The sequence below is a fragment of the Hesperophylax consimilis genome, chromosome 6 (assembly GCF_061612785.1).
Source record: "Hesperophylax consimilis isolate HC1 chromosome 6, BYU_Hcon_1.0, whole genome shotgun sequence".
NCBI lineage: Eukaryota > Metazoa > Arthropoda > Insecta > Trichoptera > Limnephilidae > Hesperophylax > Hesperophylax consimilis.
The window spans coordinates 32492748-32509749 of NC_142841.1; the positions used below are offsets into that span (position 1 = coordinate 32492748).

At 33.4% G+C, this 17002-nt stretch overlaps 1 protein-coding gene across 1 annotated transcript in view; it reads left to right on the plus strand.

Moving 5' to 3' along the window:
- Positions 1-17002, plus strand: part of LOC149423218 (protein croquemort-like) — a 36421-nt gene extending 19419 nt beyond the window's left edge. The window contains exons 7-9 of the mRNA XM_089633065.1: positions 5014-5274; positions 15809-15910; positions 16783-17002. Coding sequence (XP_089489191.1) covers positions 5014-5274; positions 15809-15910; positions 16783-17002 — 583 coding nt within the window. The remainder of the gene's footprint in view (positions 1-5013; positions 5275-15808; positions 15911-16782) is intronic.

Consider the following 17002-nt stretch of genomic DNA (forward strand, 5'->3'; position numbering starts at 1 on the left):
ACCATTTACTTAATGCAAATACTAGGTAGGTATTATTTTGACCGAACTCGAAAACTAGAATAAAGGTATTAATAACAGTTGAATAACGTAAATTATAAAAAAGTACTGCCGAAAAGTGCCGACTAAAAAAGCATTAATTATCATTAGTATTATTATTATTTTATTTAAGTAGTATTATTATTATTTTATTTAACCTAACCTTATATTTTTTCTCCCGACAAAAGTAGTGGTTTTTTATAGTAATTAAACTAACTAACTAAGTAACCATCACGCTGTTTCCCCGCAGATGTAGGCAGGAGAGGACGGATCACCAAACAACTCGGTCTTGGCACACACTTCTTGCCTCATTCACATTCATACATCGTCTCATACATACTCTTCTATTTTTCTGACTCTTGACATGGCCCGACCGAGTATCTGATTCACTTGATCGTGCCATGTCTTCCTCGGGCGTCCCCGATGTCTGCTACCATTCACATTTCCGTAATATATCCTCCTTACACTCCTTTCTTCACTCATTCGCTCTACATGCCCAAACCATCTAAGCGTCCCTTTATTAATCTTACTCATCTCATTACGCTTACATCAGCCTTGCACTCTTTGCGGATCTCCACATTTCTCACAAGATCATTAATTTTTATCATTATTAATTAATTTATTTACTACAAGATTAATTACTTTACATACAAGATAATTATTTAAATTAACATAATAAGTACATATTTCAAATTATAATTAAAACATATTTACCTTTACGAGAGTCTAACAACACTCGTGTGTAAAGGGAAAAAATCATAAAAATAAATCATAATGTGGTAAAATCATACATGGTTTTACCACACATTCGCCTCAGAGATCTCATTTCAACAGCATTACGTAATTAAGTTGAATCGAAATGTTATTTCAAAAAAATATTAGTGATTCTAAAAGTTTAGCTAAAATAGAAAATAAAACAATGTTATGACACTAATCACTAATAATGCATTCCCTAAGTTCCATAATGTGTAAGATTCATCATCGGTACAAATTGTGCTTTATTTTGTAAACAGAGTCAGTTAATATATCAACAATATATCTGGGCAACAATCTTGTTGCCCAGATCATGCATCCTATTGGTGAGTGAGTGTTAGGATATATTGAAATATAGTAATCATCATGGTGCTTTCTGCTAACCTCTTCTAAATGCAAATGTTTGCCTCTATAATATAAAAGAAACATAAAAAACAACGACAAAAATTGTGAAAACAAACTGTAAAGTTATTGTAAACCAACTGAAGTGCTCGACTTTACACAGAGTTATTTTAAAATCAGACCTAGACGTTTCCTCGACTTCCTCGTTTTGAAGATCAAATGTGCAAATTTTCATCAATCTCGGAATAAAACTGTAAATTTGTATAAAAATCAATAAAACGCACCGCCGCGACCGCCAGACACATTATATCTATATCAATAAAAATATATCTAAATAAATAAAATGTTAAAATATTAAATCTGCGAAAGTTCTTCATCGATTGCTTTAAATTTTTAACACAACGTTACATTCGAATACGTGAGTGTTTTTACATACCTGTATTATGTATATGCAACCTGTGACAGGTAAAAACATGTTTTTTTAAACTGCGCAATCTATTGCAATATGCGCTATTATTTCTCTATCTGCACAGACAGACTGAGCCACAGCAACGTGCGGCGAGGTAAAACTAGTCTGCTTTATATAAAACTAGCTGAACTCTCCGGCGATGCTCGGGCTTCACAAAGAGTTTTTGACTATCAGACCTAGACAGTGACCAGTGCAAATTTGTTGTTTCAACGCAGGTAGGGCAAAATTAATGTCATAATTAATTTCAACTGCAGTTGGTACAATAAAAACCTTGCAAATATAGACATACATGCTGACATATTCACTGCTAGTTACTATCGTTACAGAAGTTCATTGTATCACATTTTAGGTATGAATAGCACAAAATCATAATGATTAAATTAATTCTACCTTATTTTATCTTTAAATTGCTAATTTATTATTTTTTTTAATTTCACTTGCAACATTCCTTCATTCCATCCCCCATCCCGCTATAACGCCAAAACCTGTCTCCCACTCCCACATCCCTCCTGTCTACTTATAAACACATATATTCTTGTATAATGCATTACTAAGGTGTATTAAATTTGTTCTACTTCCATTTTATACTTGTTACTTAGTTTGTCTTTTAAATTTGTTACTCGTACTTAGTCCTGCTTTTGATATTTTAATCTACATTCACTAAATTCTTAGTTGTATATTATCAAATCATCCATCTGTGTACGTTTATAATTGGTCTGTTTCTTTTGCATCCTCCTTTGTGTATTAAATTAATATTAAGACTGTTAATGTTCCTTAAAACAAATAAATAAATGTGAATTTGGCTGCCGTTTTTTTCAAAATTGGGTTCGATTCCCAGTTGAGACCGTCATTAATTTTCTGTGTCTCGTTCTGTTTCATGTTTTATTTAGATTTTTTAGTATTATCTTCTTTTTCAATGATTTAATTAATATGTATTTAAGTGTTGCAATCATACTCGTAGCCATACCTTTAATTTATTGTGAACTTCATAATATTAATTACAAGGCAGAATTTAATAGCTAATTTTCTTGTTTATGATAATCCATTTAAACGCGATTTACTTGTGAAAGATATCTCGAACACAGAAATAATCATGAGTTTTACATGATGCTAGCAATTAAAGGCAATAAAGGTTATAAATCGTAATCGATTAACATGAATATCATAGCGCAGGCCTTTTCTATTGTGCTATAGGCATTTTTGTATGCGTGATAAACCAACGTGCTTTTGTGTAGGTACTTATGCAGCTAGGACTACGAAGTTATACATATATTTACTTACTTCCGTCAGTAAATTACCTACACAATGCAATCGTCTTGCATTTTCCTACAAAGGTTATTCAATAATGTTCAATGTTTACTACATTAGCTAGAAATCTTTAAATGATATAGGACAGTGGTTCCCAATGTGGGCAATTTCGTTTTTTTGATTTTGAGCGATCAAGAGTTAAAAGCGCTATAATTTTAGTTTTTAATCAAGGGTGCTGTATAAATACAGCGTGGGGCAGAAGAAATGACCCGGTTTTGAGGAGGTATACAAAAATAACTAATAAACTTGGAGACTTAAATTTTTTTAATATGATCTATGTATAATTCTACATATTTCTTTATGTTTTGAATACCACTTCAACAAGATGGCGGTATTCAGCAGAAATACACTGATGTAGTCTATTTCTGAAGTTTTGTTTGCTTTTCTGCACATTTCAAGGGGTAGTATGGCGGATGTTACCTAGCTTTTGAAAAGTGGGGGCGACGTTTTAAAACTTTCTCTTTCAAATTACCCCACAGAAAAAATGTCTTACATGCTTAAATCTGGCGAGCATGCTGGCCATCCCACGTCACCCACAGAGAAACAAGTCGAGCAGGGAACATTCGTCTCAATTTGGCCATAGAAATCCGAGCTGTGCGTGCCCCAACTTGTTGGAATCACAGATCTACCAGATTTGTTTCATCACACAATTTTTGCTATTTGTTGCTGCAAGAAAAACAGCTTAAAACTTTAGAAATAGACTACATCAGTGTATTGCTGCGTAAGGCCGCCATCTTGGTTGTAAAACTTAACGAAAAAATTAGATGATATACAGATCATAATAAAAAAGTTTTAAGTCTCCAAGTTTATTCGTTTTTTTAATACCTCCTCAAAACCAGGTCTTTACCAGGGTCTACCCCATTCTGCATATTATATATATTTGTATAATGCTCTATCTTATTACCAACTATAGACTAGACAAACTATTATAACGACTTATGACTTATGACTAACGGATTGCATCTGCCGGTTATCACTAATACAAAACTATATGTAAAATGCATTTTATCAATTAACGTGGTAATTTACACTGTTTGTTGTTCATTGTGGGAAATTGTTGATACATTTCGCATGCAGAAGACGTAATTGGGATCACGTGTTGTTGGAGATGCTATTATTATTTATTCCGGGTATTTTTTTTAATAGTGAGGTAGGCATACTCCGTCCATTTTAATACAAACACTGTAGATAATTAGACATCTTTTTTTTAAATTTTCGGCATATAACGTGGAGTCTACTGCACTGTCATCACTGTCAAAAGAATCCACCGAATTTACAATGTTTGCAATCATTTCATTCATTGATTGTGATGACACAGAACATGGTATGTGTCGGCCATGCGCAATCTTGAATCACTTACCATTCTTTACTTGACACATTATGTCGGATACCATTGATTACATATCTCAAATCGTCCGTTAAAACAGCGCTTCCAATACGAGTGTGATCTCCAGCGAAAGAAGACATCAGAAAATACAGTTTACACTAAAAAAACTATTTAAAAAAAAAACCCGAGCAGCTCATTTTCGTAATAAGAAGAAAGTGCTAAAATTCATGCCAATCTGGGTACCTAGTATCTCACTAACGGAACTTGTATAAGAAAATAATAATGCATAATGCTTAGCATTAGTCAAGTCCTATTAATTTTTAATTTACAAAACTAGAACTCCTTATCATATAAATTAGGTAGGTACCTAAATTATTTTACGAATTAATCATTCTTTATTCGAAATTCGTCTTTAGTTTTTTCAAAAATGACCGTTATTGAGACAGTTAACGTGGTTTTACTGAACTAGGTCCAGTGGACATACTTTAGCGGCCAATTCATAAACATATTCCTTGAATGGCTATCCTTTTTATAAGCGGAGCTACATTTTTGGTTCTACTAGTATGAATATAACGTGTCTTGTATTTTTACAGTGTCATTGGAGAGATTTCGCAATTTTTGAATTTGGTAGATTAATTTCTTCTTTAGAAAGTCAATACTGATGCTTTTTTTTAATCTTTCAGCTTCATAATCCTATTATTATAATATCACGTGATTTTTCACGGGTCTGCGATAGTTTTTAATAAATGATTACTATATTTTTTTAATCTTTTTCTAGATATTTAACTCTCCAACGCAACGGAACCAAAGAAGTGAAAGGGATTACTGGCACCTTGTTCAGCGGAGACGATTCCCCCTTCGACAACGGGGCCAACTACCCGGAGCAGGCCTGCTTCTGCAGCGAGGGGTCCTGCCCCCCCTGGGGCTCCAGGAACGTGTCCCTCTGCCGGATGGGGTCTCCGGCCTTCATCTCGTTCCCGCACTTCAATCTCGCGCACCCCAGTTACACCGATAGAATCGATGGAATATTCCCTGATGAGTAAGTTTAGTTCGGAATGCTTGACAAAAATTTAAAAAATGTAACATTGTCACCAAATGAGCAAAAGGTCTAATAAGGTTCAAGTTGAACGCCGATTATGTTAGTTCACCTTTCTATCAAATAGTGACCAGCCGACAATAATAACAACAGTTATTATTTTTTTAACGATAAACTAATGTTTATAAGAAGAAGGTTTTATGCATAGCATAAAGCAGTGTTCCGCAAACTTTTTATGTTCACGGTACACCTAACTAATCAAGAAATTTTAACGGTACACCAAAGAAAAAAAAAACAAGGTAAATTTTGGATAGGATTGGCCAGGCTTATAACGAATAACGGCGAACTTTGAGGTTAAACTACGAAAGCTGCATGTCATCATAATTTAAAAAAACATCCCAGGTTTTGAATGGTTTGTTTGGCAAAGCAGGGTTTGTCTAGCCGGGTTTGTGTAATTATGATTGATATTTATCACATAACAGTGACAGAATGACCGCGAACTGTCACCGAATCGGTTCGAGAAGTGAATTTTAATTTTACGCAATTGATAATTAAAATGCATCTTTTTCCGCCGCCACCAAGCCAAAAAGTTTCCTTTTATAGTAATTACGGCATATCTAAAGTTTTTTTCTAAAAATTATTCGTAATAAGCGTGGCCACTCCGAACCAAAATTTACCAAAAACAATATTATATTAATATTTTAGAGACCTCAAATTGTAAAATTAAACCAAACTTTTAGTACACCACTAACAAGTACATTTGGCATTCCTCAAGGCACGGTCCTCGGACCATTACTATTTTTAATGTATGTAAATGACATTTTCCAACAGAAAATCAAAGGTGAATTAATCTCTTATGCTGATGATACTGTTTTATTAATAAAAGGTCAAACATGGGAACTAGTTAACAAACTTGCAAATGAATGTATTAATATCTTAAAATCATGGTTTGATAATAACCTACTCACACTTAATGCTAAAAAAACAACATATGTATTATTTTCACTACAAAAAATACCTAAACACGAAGTAAATATCATAATCCATGATGAAAATTGTGACAATATCAACTGTGAACTACTTAATCCTATGTGTACTGTAATCAACTCTTCTTCTGAAATCAAATATCTTGGTGTGATCATCGATGCAAATCTGAAATGGAAAAGCCATATTAGGGAGTTAGTAAAGAGAATAAGGAAATGTATATATATATTTGTTAGGTTAAGAAATATTTTAAATGTGAAAATACTAAAAAATGTATATTATGCTCTTGTCCACTCCCTGCTTATTTACGGAATCATAGGTTGGGGAGGATCTTATAAAAACAACCTAAACTCAGTAAAAGTCTCGCAAAAAATTATTATAAAAGTAATACTTAAAAAAAACTCTACTTTCCCAACAAAATTTCTTTTTAAATTGTTTCCAGTACCAAATATTGATGATATATTTAAGCAAACTTCCATTATAAAAATGTGTAAAGAAAAAAATAACACAGAATATCAAGAATTTTATAAACTCATGAGAAATGGAAATCAATTTATTACACCAATCTTTAAAACAACTCAAATGCAAAACCATTATATTTACCAAGCCATAAAAAACTACAATAATCTCCCTTCCGAATTGCGCTGTATTACGAACCAACAAGAACAAATAAATAAAATCAAACTTTTTTTCCAAAAAAACTTATATTAAACAAAAATAAAAATATATATATATATATATATTATTATTATAATATATATTATTATATTATTATTATTATATCTCATTATGAATTATGAATCTAAGTAAGAATCGTGGCTCCCTTATCAGGCACAAGAGCTCCTCTTTTCTGATAAGGTATACATGACCATATATGAACCTTAATATTATATTTTGCAAAATATGTATGTAAATGTAACCCATATGATGTATATTAAAATAATAAAAAAAAAATATATATATTATTAAAATCAATATAACATGAAAAGATGTTTAATGCGAAATGTGAGCCTGTTTAACTGAACACAGACGATCAAAATTTGGAACAATCGTTGATAACGCTGCTCGCATCTCTTCGTCGATCGTCCTCAGGCGTTCTCTTTTTTTGACTTTATCGTTGTGAGAGTTGAAAACCCCAATTCGCATAAATAGGTCGTGGCAAATGGTAATAGAATTGCAATAGCTCGCTTTGACAGCAGTGGATACTCATTTTTTACGTGGAGCCAAAAATGTGCTAACTCTGTTTTAGAAAATTTTAATTTTAGTGTCCGATCAGTTTTAAGCTCCATGAATTCTTCCTGCTCGTTTATTGGTAAATGTCCAAGGGAAATGCTTTCCGAAAATGGATTTCTTACCCAGTCCATAGGTGGCAGGTCACACTTAGGAAAATATGAGTTCATTTTTTCTGCTAACAGCTCCAAGTGTTTCACTATCAAAGCCTGCACTTTTTTTCTGAATCGGCAGCCATGACATTTGGAAACATTTCGTTACTACCATTGGTAGCGTGGCTGATCCATAGCACCAACTTAGCGCGAAAGCTTTCAATCTTGTCCGAAGACGTTAAAATGTTACAATTTCTTCCTTGCATTTTTTTGTTCAGATCATTTAATCAGATATGCAAGTTTTGCTACCCATTCTTCTTTTTTAAATAGAGAAGCAAAGTCTGAACCCTGGGTTTCTAGAAATGTCTGGGTCTCCTTTTCCAGCTCGTAAATCCGAGAAAGCACTTTTCCGCGAGAAAGCCATCTTACTTCTGTATGAAACAGAAGTGACTGATGATCTGCTCCCATTTCCTGACACAATGCATTAAACAGACTTGATGAATTGATGAATTAAAAAAGTCAATTAAGTTCGTGACGACACAACCAAACACTAGCATTAACGAATGACTACTAAACAAGCGGGCGCAACGTCGCCGTCGTAATTCGTAATGTTATGTTGATTCACGTGATAATGTAGCAATAGCACCCCACTTATGTAGTGTAGCACACGTGATAATGTAGCGTAGCGGCGTAGCACACGACCACTTCGCAGCGATCGAGTCCCACCCACGCCACCTCCGGCCGCCGCGCCGCACAGAAAAGTAAAAACCGATTTACAGAGCACTTTGTGAGAAGTGACGCGGGACTCGCGGCACACTTACACATGGCCACGGCACACCAGTGTGCCGCGGAGCACACTTTGCGGAACACTGGCATAAAGGATAACAGATAATTATAAGCAATAATTAGTCGCCTGAAATATCAATACAAATTGAAAATATCTCCCGAGTAAAAATAATATTATAATATATAAAATATAATAATAATATTTCAAAAATCTGTTAATGAAAAAATAAGAAAATACACAGATTTAGGAAATGAAATAAAAAGAATTTGGCATTCTCAGACTATAAAAATATAACCATTCGTTATTTCGGCTACTGGCATTATACCTAGCTCTCTCATTAAAAATTTAGGCGTATTAGATCTATCAAAAAATGTATATATAAACATGCAAAAGTCGGTAATTTTGAATACATGTAGGATAACGAAAGATTTTTTAAATATTTATGTTGAGGGATCAGTAGGATTTATAGGCCCTGTTAGGAGTTCTACCGAGCCGAACCCTCTGATATGAAAATATCTGGAGTCTGTGAATTATTTTCCCATTTGATCTCTGGTGAGTTGACATGTTGTTCTTGTATTGTTTTGTATTTATTTTGCTTATATAATGCACTTGCATAATGTTAATTGACTAGATGATCATTTGTGGAAAAGTATGTGGAAGGGTTTAGTTTTTCCTATGGGGAAGATTTAACCCGGACAATAAAATCGGAAGTTAGTAAAAAAAATATTTCACTAGTCAAAAATATTTCACCAACAAATATGTCCGGACGCCATCTAGTGAGAAATTTAGCACTAAAAAAGCCTTTCCTACAAAAATAAAATAAGCTGACATAGCTCAGTGGTTTCAGAGCACCTGACCGGACATCAGAAGGCACGGGTTCAATTCCCGTTGGTGGCATTTATTTTTACTCGGGAGATATTTTCAATTTATATCGATATTTCAGGCGACTTATTATTGTTAATAATTATTTTATAACAACAGTAGTTGTTATTTTCTGTTGACCACAATTTGTTCAAAATCTGAAACGGACCTGAAATCGTCGACCCCGCATTCCGAATTTCTAGTGTTATATAACACAATTCTCTTGAACTCTTTAAATTTTGAAGCACTCAAAAAAATAGGTGCTGTTTTTTTTAAGATAATCTCTATTCAGATGCCTAGTTGAAAGTATAATTTTACTGTATGAAATAAAAAAAATAAAAAAAAATCACAAAGTATGCTTAGAAAATTATAAAAAAACACTTCTGTTTCTGTTATTTAAAATCTTCCCAAAGTGGTCTATATGGACCCCCAGGGGTCGATATCATTTACCTCAACTCAATATTTAGGAGTTCCGTAAATCAGGGCTTCCCTAACTGTGAGTCGCGACGCCCCGGGGCGCCGCGGGATCATCCCAGGGGCGTCGTGAGGCAATCTTTATAGCGTCTTCCACTTCGGAGCGACTGAGTCCCGCGCCACTTCAGGCCGCCGCGCAGAAAAGTCTCACAGTGAACTGCGGTGTAAACCTATCGGTCTTTACTTTTCTGCGCCTGAAGTGGCGCGGGACTCGGTCGCTCTGAAGTGTGCGTGTGGGAGACGCTAATAAGTTGGCTGTCTGTGTTGACGCGGCCGACTCCAGCCTTAAGCTGCAATATAATAAGGATAAGCTACTTGAATTTTGGAGCTCAGTTTATCAAGAATATTGTTTCATCAGCTCTGCAGCGTTAAGGGTTTTATTCCCGTTTGCGACATCATACTTGTGTGAGACAGGTTTCTCTGCATTTGCAGTAATTAAGAATAAGTACAGATCAAAAATAAATTTAGAGGCAGAGACGAGAGTGGCGATTTCGAAACTTCAACCTCGTTTTGAGAAACTATGCTCAGAAAAGCAAACACATCCTTCTCATTAATACCAAAGAAAAAATTGCTTTTTTATCTTTTTTGTTTGCCTCTATTTTTGTTTTTATGTTGTGTTCTTTATTTTCTAATAAAAAATTTAGATACTATTTGGAGTTTTTCTGACAAATTGTTATTAGGTAACGTACCCATACTACGTGACCCGTTCAGGGGGGGGGGCTTAGATTAAAATAGGCTTAGATTTTTAGTCACCGGGGGGGGGGGGGCGTCGCAAAAATATGGCAACTTCCCAAGGGCGTCTCAGTTGAAAAAAGTTTGGGAAGCCCTGCCGTAAATGACACAGTTTACATAATACTAATAATATTCTGAGAAATTACTTATTTGATATTTGTATGTTTATATATTTTAAAGTTGTTTATTGAGGTATATCAATAGAGTGTACATTCCTCTTCTCGTCAGAATTAATATATTGAACCAAAACATTGCACATTGGAAGCCGCGAATTTTCCTAGTTCCCCAACTTGTTTTTGAAAAATGTCCAGGGTAATAATGACGTTCAACATTTAGATGTACTTCACACAGACTTCAAAACTAAGTTTGAGGACATTTTGACTGTGGAAATGGAATGTTGAAGAATGGGATATCATATGACGAGAAGAACTTAAGGGGCAGTTCTGTAGGGCCAGCTACAGATAGAAATTCCCGTTGCTTATTCTGCTCCATTTTCATTTGGTGTAATACCTCACAAGGGCGCCCCTGTCTGCACAATCCAAAAACATAGGAACTATATCGCCACCCGGTTGTAGGGCAGGCAAGGGAAGGGAATCTTTTTACGAAAAAAATAAATGATTATCACATGGGACGTTAATAGTTTTAGGAAAATTTCAATATTCTGCAGGCATGGGGTCTACGGAAAAAAAAAATTGGCAAGTGGTCTACGGGGCAAAAATGTTTGGGAACCTCTGCTTTGGATGCTACTTAACTAAGATGTCGATAGATTTTACTTACGCCTATTAATTGTAATCGTTTATTTTAATATTAGCGCCCTCCCTCTATCATTCGTATCTAAGTATCTCCCGTTCAACCCAACTACTAATCTTCTTCTTCTTTTCGAACATTTATAACGGATCCTTAAACGCCGATTCTAGGTCCTTTTCAGTTTTTGGGCAAATTATAATCAGCTTATAAACTTAACAACATGTCAGTTGTATTTTTATCTTAAGGTATATGATGTATATTCCCAGGGCCATCCCTGATCAAAATGACGCCTGGTGCTAGAAAATCCTCAAGGGCGCTGCATTAGGTGTTAGTTATTATCAGCGCCTTGGCTCCTTTTCTCCTTGACGCCTGCATAGGACTGCCCTTTTATGTTCATTATGGCTCTATTTTGGATAACTAATATTTCAGACATTTGTTTCTTGGTAATTGTGCCCCAGATACTAACTAATTTAATTAAATTTAGTTAAATAGTGTTATATTATTTTTTATTGATTAAAAGATTTAAACCCAACTTGTTCAAGTCACAGCACTAAAACTCAAATGGCGTTAAAGACTTCTCCGTGAAGTGAGTTCATTTTGTTCCTTACTTCAAGTGAAATTAATTAAACATTTTCATATTTCTAAAATATTTCTTTAACCGTTAAGACGACACAATACCATAAAATAAAGTCGAAATCTTAACTACATAAATGAAGAAGGCGTGTATCAAAACATGAGACGAACGGCACATGCATATTGGACGGGCCTACTGTCAAATTTTTCCTAGCAAATTAATACTCTAAAATAAAGTGGGAACCTTAACGACGTAAGTGAAAAATCCGTGTAAAAAAATATTCGTATGCGGCCAGGCATATTGGACGGACCTACAGTCGAATTCGCCATAGCAGGCCCAGAAAATTGATTTTTCCTCGGAGTTTATTTTAATTAATTCTGATAGATGTATTACTTAAATATCAGATGTTTCCAATTGAATCTGTCGGCAACTTACTAATTTATCGTCTAGAAAAATAAAATCTGGAACTTTGCAAATTTTATAGATGAAAAAGGTTTTATAAAATTTTCATACCATTTTACGTAAAATGTTTAAACGGTAAGGTACTGTTTTTTTTATTATTGACTGACAATTGGTCTGAAAGATATCTTTTGTCTGAATTAATTAAAATGTGAGCCCGAGCAAACCTTTTTATTAGAATCTATTGTCGCTAATCAATTTTACTGGCGTGTATATTGCCAATTTGACGAAATGATTGTTCTTTGAAATCGATATCGGACGTAGCGAGGCGGTGTACTAAAACTTGTATTTATGCACAGACATAATATATGATGTATTTATGTCATTTTCGTAGTCTTCATAAAATAAAAGACACCGTCAAATAAAAATCTAAGTATGTATATCATCACTAATTTCTTTATAATCGACTAAAAAAGACCGGTTGGTCTAACAAATTTTCCGCTCATTAAATAATACGGTAAACTGGCTGATCATATCAATTTTGTTATATAATTCTAACAATATGAACCAGGTATACAGGGCGTTTGTACGGTAATCAGAAAATTATCAAATAATTGTTTTTTTTTTGGTTATTAATCTAACGAGTCCATCGTCGTTTCTAAACAAATTTAAAAGTGTATAAATTAATTAGTTATTATAAAGTATTTCATACACACTTTTTTAACAGCGTAAATTTTATTTATTTCACTATTTTCTACTGGAATAACATTATTATATCGGATTATCAACCAATCAGAATCAACAAATAAAATTAAACATTTAAAAATAAAATTAAATCGTACAAAAATATATTTTATACAAAACGTTTTATAATACGCAACCAAAAGTAAGATAGTGGCTCCCTTATTATAATGTGATATTTTGTAAAATATATACAGGATGTTAAGGGACGTACTTGACTTATTTTAATCAGTGATTCCTAACATTATTTGGAGTAAAAAATGTAAACGAAATTTTGGAATCCGGTGACTTTTTTATGTTTTTTTTTTAGAAACCAAGCAAAAAAAATTCTTCCACAAGTCGTCACTCAGACGAGAAATCAAAAAAAAAACATCAAAAATGTCGCTGGATTCCAAAAATTTTAAGGTGTCCGGGGGTAAAGTGCACTAACTTCGGGAGGTTAGTGCGCTTTACAAGTGATTATACAATTAAAGAAGATAAACATTTTTTTTTCGAAATTCCAACGTATTAAGGTAGTTTTCAGGTAAATAAGATAAAATATTTTTGAGTGGAAAAAAAATGTAATTTTGAAAAAGTTAATTTTCTTTTTTACTTCTCTCATCGTATAGAATCACTTTGTATGTCCACTTTACCCCGGACATTCTGTATACAACAGATATCTGAGGTTTTTCGAATTTCTAGGAATATTTTTAATATTGTCCGGTGCCTACAAAATGACTGAAATTGATAATATCCACTTGTAAAAATGCAAATGAATATTAATCGATGTTATTATAAATGGCCTACGTAATATTTGCGTGCTTATCTTTGGGAAATCTTCCGTATACAAATTGAATTTCTTGTCCCGTTCGTGCATTCAATGCGTTCGTGCAGGTATTTCATAATTATTACAGGTTATTTCTTTGTTTAATTCTTTACACATCAATTAATTATTTTCACGTTGGTTGCAAACTTTGCGTAAAAATTTAATGTAATTTAGGACATTATATCTACATTATACCGGTCAGTGGTTGAGTGGGCATAGCGCTTGGGTCTCACCCGAGCGTCGCGTGTTCGATTCCTCGGCTGGCTAAGTCCTCCATCACAACACAAGCAACATTTTCGGCTTTCTGTGGTGGTAGTAGGAGATTTTCAAACATTGTTGGGTTATTCGTAACCCGGGAATGTTTGTCTTTCTTTAAAAAAAAAAAAAAAAAAAAAAAAAATTACAGTGGCGTGCATTTATATGTGACGATGTAGCCTGTGTTGTGGTTTTTCATGTTCGGGTTAAAATATAAAAATTAAATATTATTTGAAAATGGGCACTATAACTAAGCATACCTTAACTAATTCATGCAAAAAATATGTTTTTATCAGAAAGCTGTTGTATTTTTCTACCATATTTTAATTTATTTTATTTACCTGTTTTCGACCGATTTGCATTATTTGTTTGTACGTTCCGTTTCTGTTACAAGATCGTGGCCGTTTTAATGGTTTATAATGGTAAAGATTTATTTCATTTTCAAATGCTAAATCATGGCGTTTATTAGGACTTTATTATTAGCATTTTTTAAATATTATGATTGTACCTACTTCCCTGAAAAAGGTTTTTAATAAATAATTGTCATTTAGATAATAAGTTTCTTTGCACAAATTGTATTTTTTTAAATGCTTCAAAAACATAGTTTTATAATAAGTAATTCCAACCAATATTAAATATATTTTTAAATGATTGTTCTTCTTTATCTTCCTTGACCTTCTAACTTAAATACCAGTATTTATTTTTTTTTTACAAAAAATAATAATGGTTGAAATAGTTTTCAAAGCCCGTAAAAACGAACGAAATCTAGCGAGGTACGCGTGACGTAATATGTACCTCGGTTTTGTCGTAACAGTAAGCCCAATCCCTCTCGGTTAGATATGAAATCAACAAATCCAAATTTAAATATTTTATTATGTGATAGATGTTTCTGAATTTGTTTCGGTATTTTCTTTTTTTTTTTTTGTAGAATTCTTTTTTTTCGACATGTTTCAGCAAAATATAGGGGAATCACTTAATTGTATAAAATAGGGTGGCTATCCGCGCCTGTCTGTTTGTGCGCTTAGTTCTACTAAACTGCGCAACGAATTTTATTAGGGTTTTCACTATCATTTAGAAAATTTCTTCCGAAAGGTTTATACAGGGTGTCCGGAAACTCGTAGTACAAGCGGGAAACTGGTGAATCTACATCACATTTGGAGTCGATTTTGTAGTATATTTTTTTTTGATTTGAGCTTTCGTTATCGAGTAAATCGATTTAGAAGTTGATCTTTTTTTTTTTTAGTAAAATTCTTATAAATTATTACAGAAGATCAAAGTACCCAACTAATTAAAACTATTTGAAAGTAAAACAAATGAAGAAACTCGGATTTGAAGCATTATTTTGAAATCACCCTTCATTTAATCCAGTGTAAACATAACATATTTCTGCTCTGCAGGGTTAAAACATCTGTTGTTCAACCCTAAACACCAGAAAAAAACTTTAACCCTAAAATAGCCGAAAAATATTTTTATTTTTTTTGTGAAAATGCTCAAATCAAAAAACTTTATGTTTATTTGGGTTCCCCATGTGGTGTAGATTCTCCAGTTTTCCGCTTGTACTACGAGTTTCCGGACACCGTGTATATATAATACATGCATATTACACTTATATAAAATAGAAAAAAGTCGATGTTTTGTAATCAGGTCGTAAAAAAATATTTTCATAAACCAGCCTAACCCATGAAAATATGTGTAAACTAAACTAACTATTATAGATGTAAACGTCATATTAACTCAACTTCACAGGGAATCAGCAGTCCAGAGAGAAAGCTTTACGTTCTACCATTCTCTAAAAATATATTGTGCATGAACAATTTATTTTATTTTTCTATAATCAATTTTATTTTCAGGAACAGGGACAGATTTCAAATGGCGCTGGAACTAAGTACTGGTGTTCCCCTCTATGTGAAAGCACAACTTCAAATCAATATCCTAGTTCAGCGCATTCCAGGAATAAGGTAACGAAAATTATTCATTTTTTTTGGTTCCTTGATAACTTCAACACACCTTTAAAAATTGATATAGTCATTGAAAGCGATTAAAAAACCAACATATAAACCTAACCTGTTGAACCCTTTCAGACACACAATTCATAACCATATGATTAAAAAAAACTTGAATCTGAAAAGAAAAATAAGTGTTCTTCTTTAATTTTTTATTCACCTATCTCGCCTTTAGATAGTGTTTGCAGGAAGTAAACAGTGTGCAAATTTAAGACGGAGAAAAATACATACATTTATTATATTATTATTATATTTCAATGAAAACAAGTAGATACATAATATAAAAATTTGTATTATTATTTTTTAATATCTATGCTCTAAGTATCACTATTCTTAGTTGCTATTAAAATAGCTTTTTATGTTAATTTAAAAAAACAGTTTTTTCCTTCACACACTCCGACTTAACCCAGCCCACCTTGACGTATGCACTTTAGCTTTTGTCCTACAAAGAGCACACCTTCTTGGTTAACCTCATATTGGCTCAACTTTGTCCAAATGCTTTGCTGGAGGAACAATTTTTAGTAAATTTTTACATATTTATTTGCTAGAACCTGGAGTATTTTTTGATGGTCCCTAGCCAATCAACCCCTCTATGAAGCGTAAACGAAGCCCTTTCATTATGATGTTGTGACTTTTAAAGTCGCATTCCTAAAGTTTTTTCGTTTGAACTGCAATTACCACTTTACAATAAACTAAAAAACATATTTAATTAGACAAAGGTATTATAAAAGCTATTGTCACTTTTTATTGGTAAATATGTTACTTTCAATATGTTTTTCGTTTAAGTCGGATTATCAACTGTTTTACCTTATTTAAATTAATTCCAGGTACTTCGACAAGTTGCCAGATAACATCTACATGCCGATGCTGTGGTTCCGCCAAGAGGTTTTGATATCCGACGAACTGGCCAGCGAGACCAGGCATGCACTGTCGCTAAGACAAAACCTTCCCATTCTCTTCTACGCCATGTCAGGAATAGGACTTGTACTTGTCGTGATCGGGTTGGTGGTCAGACTCTGGAAAATCACATCACCCCCAGCTAATTAA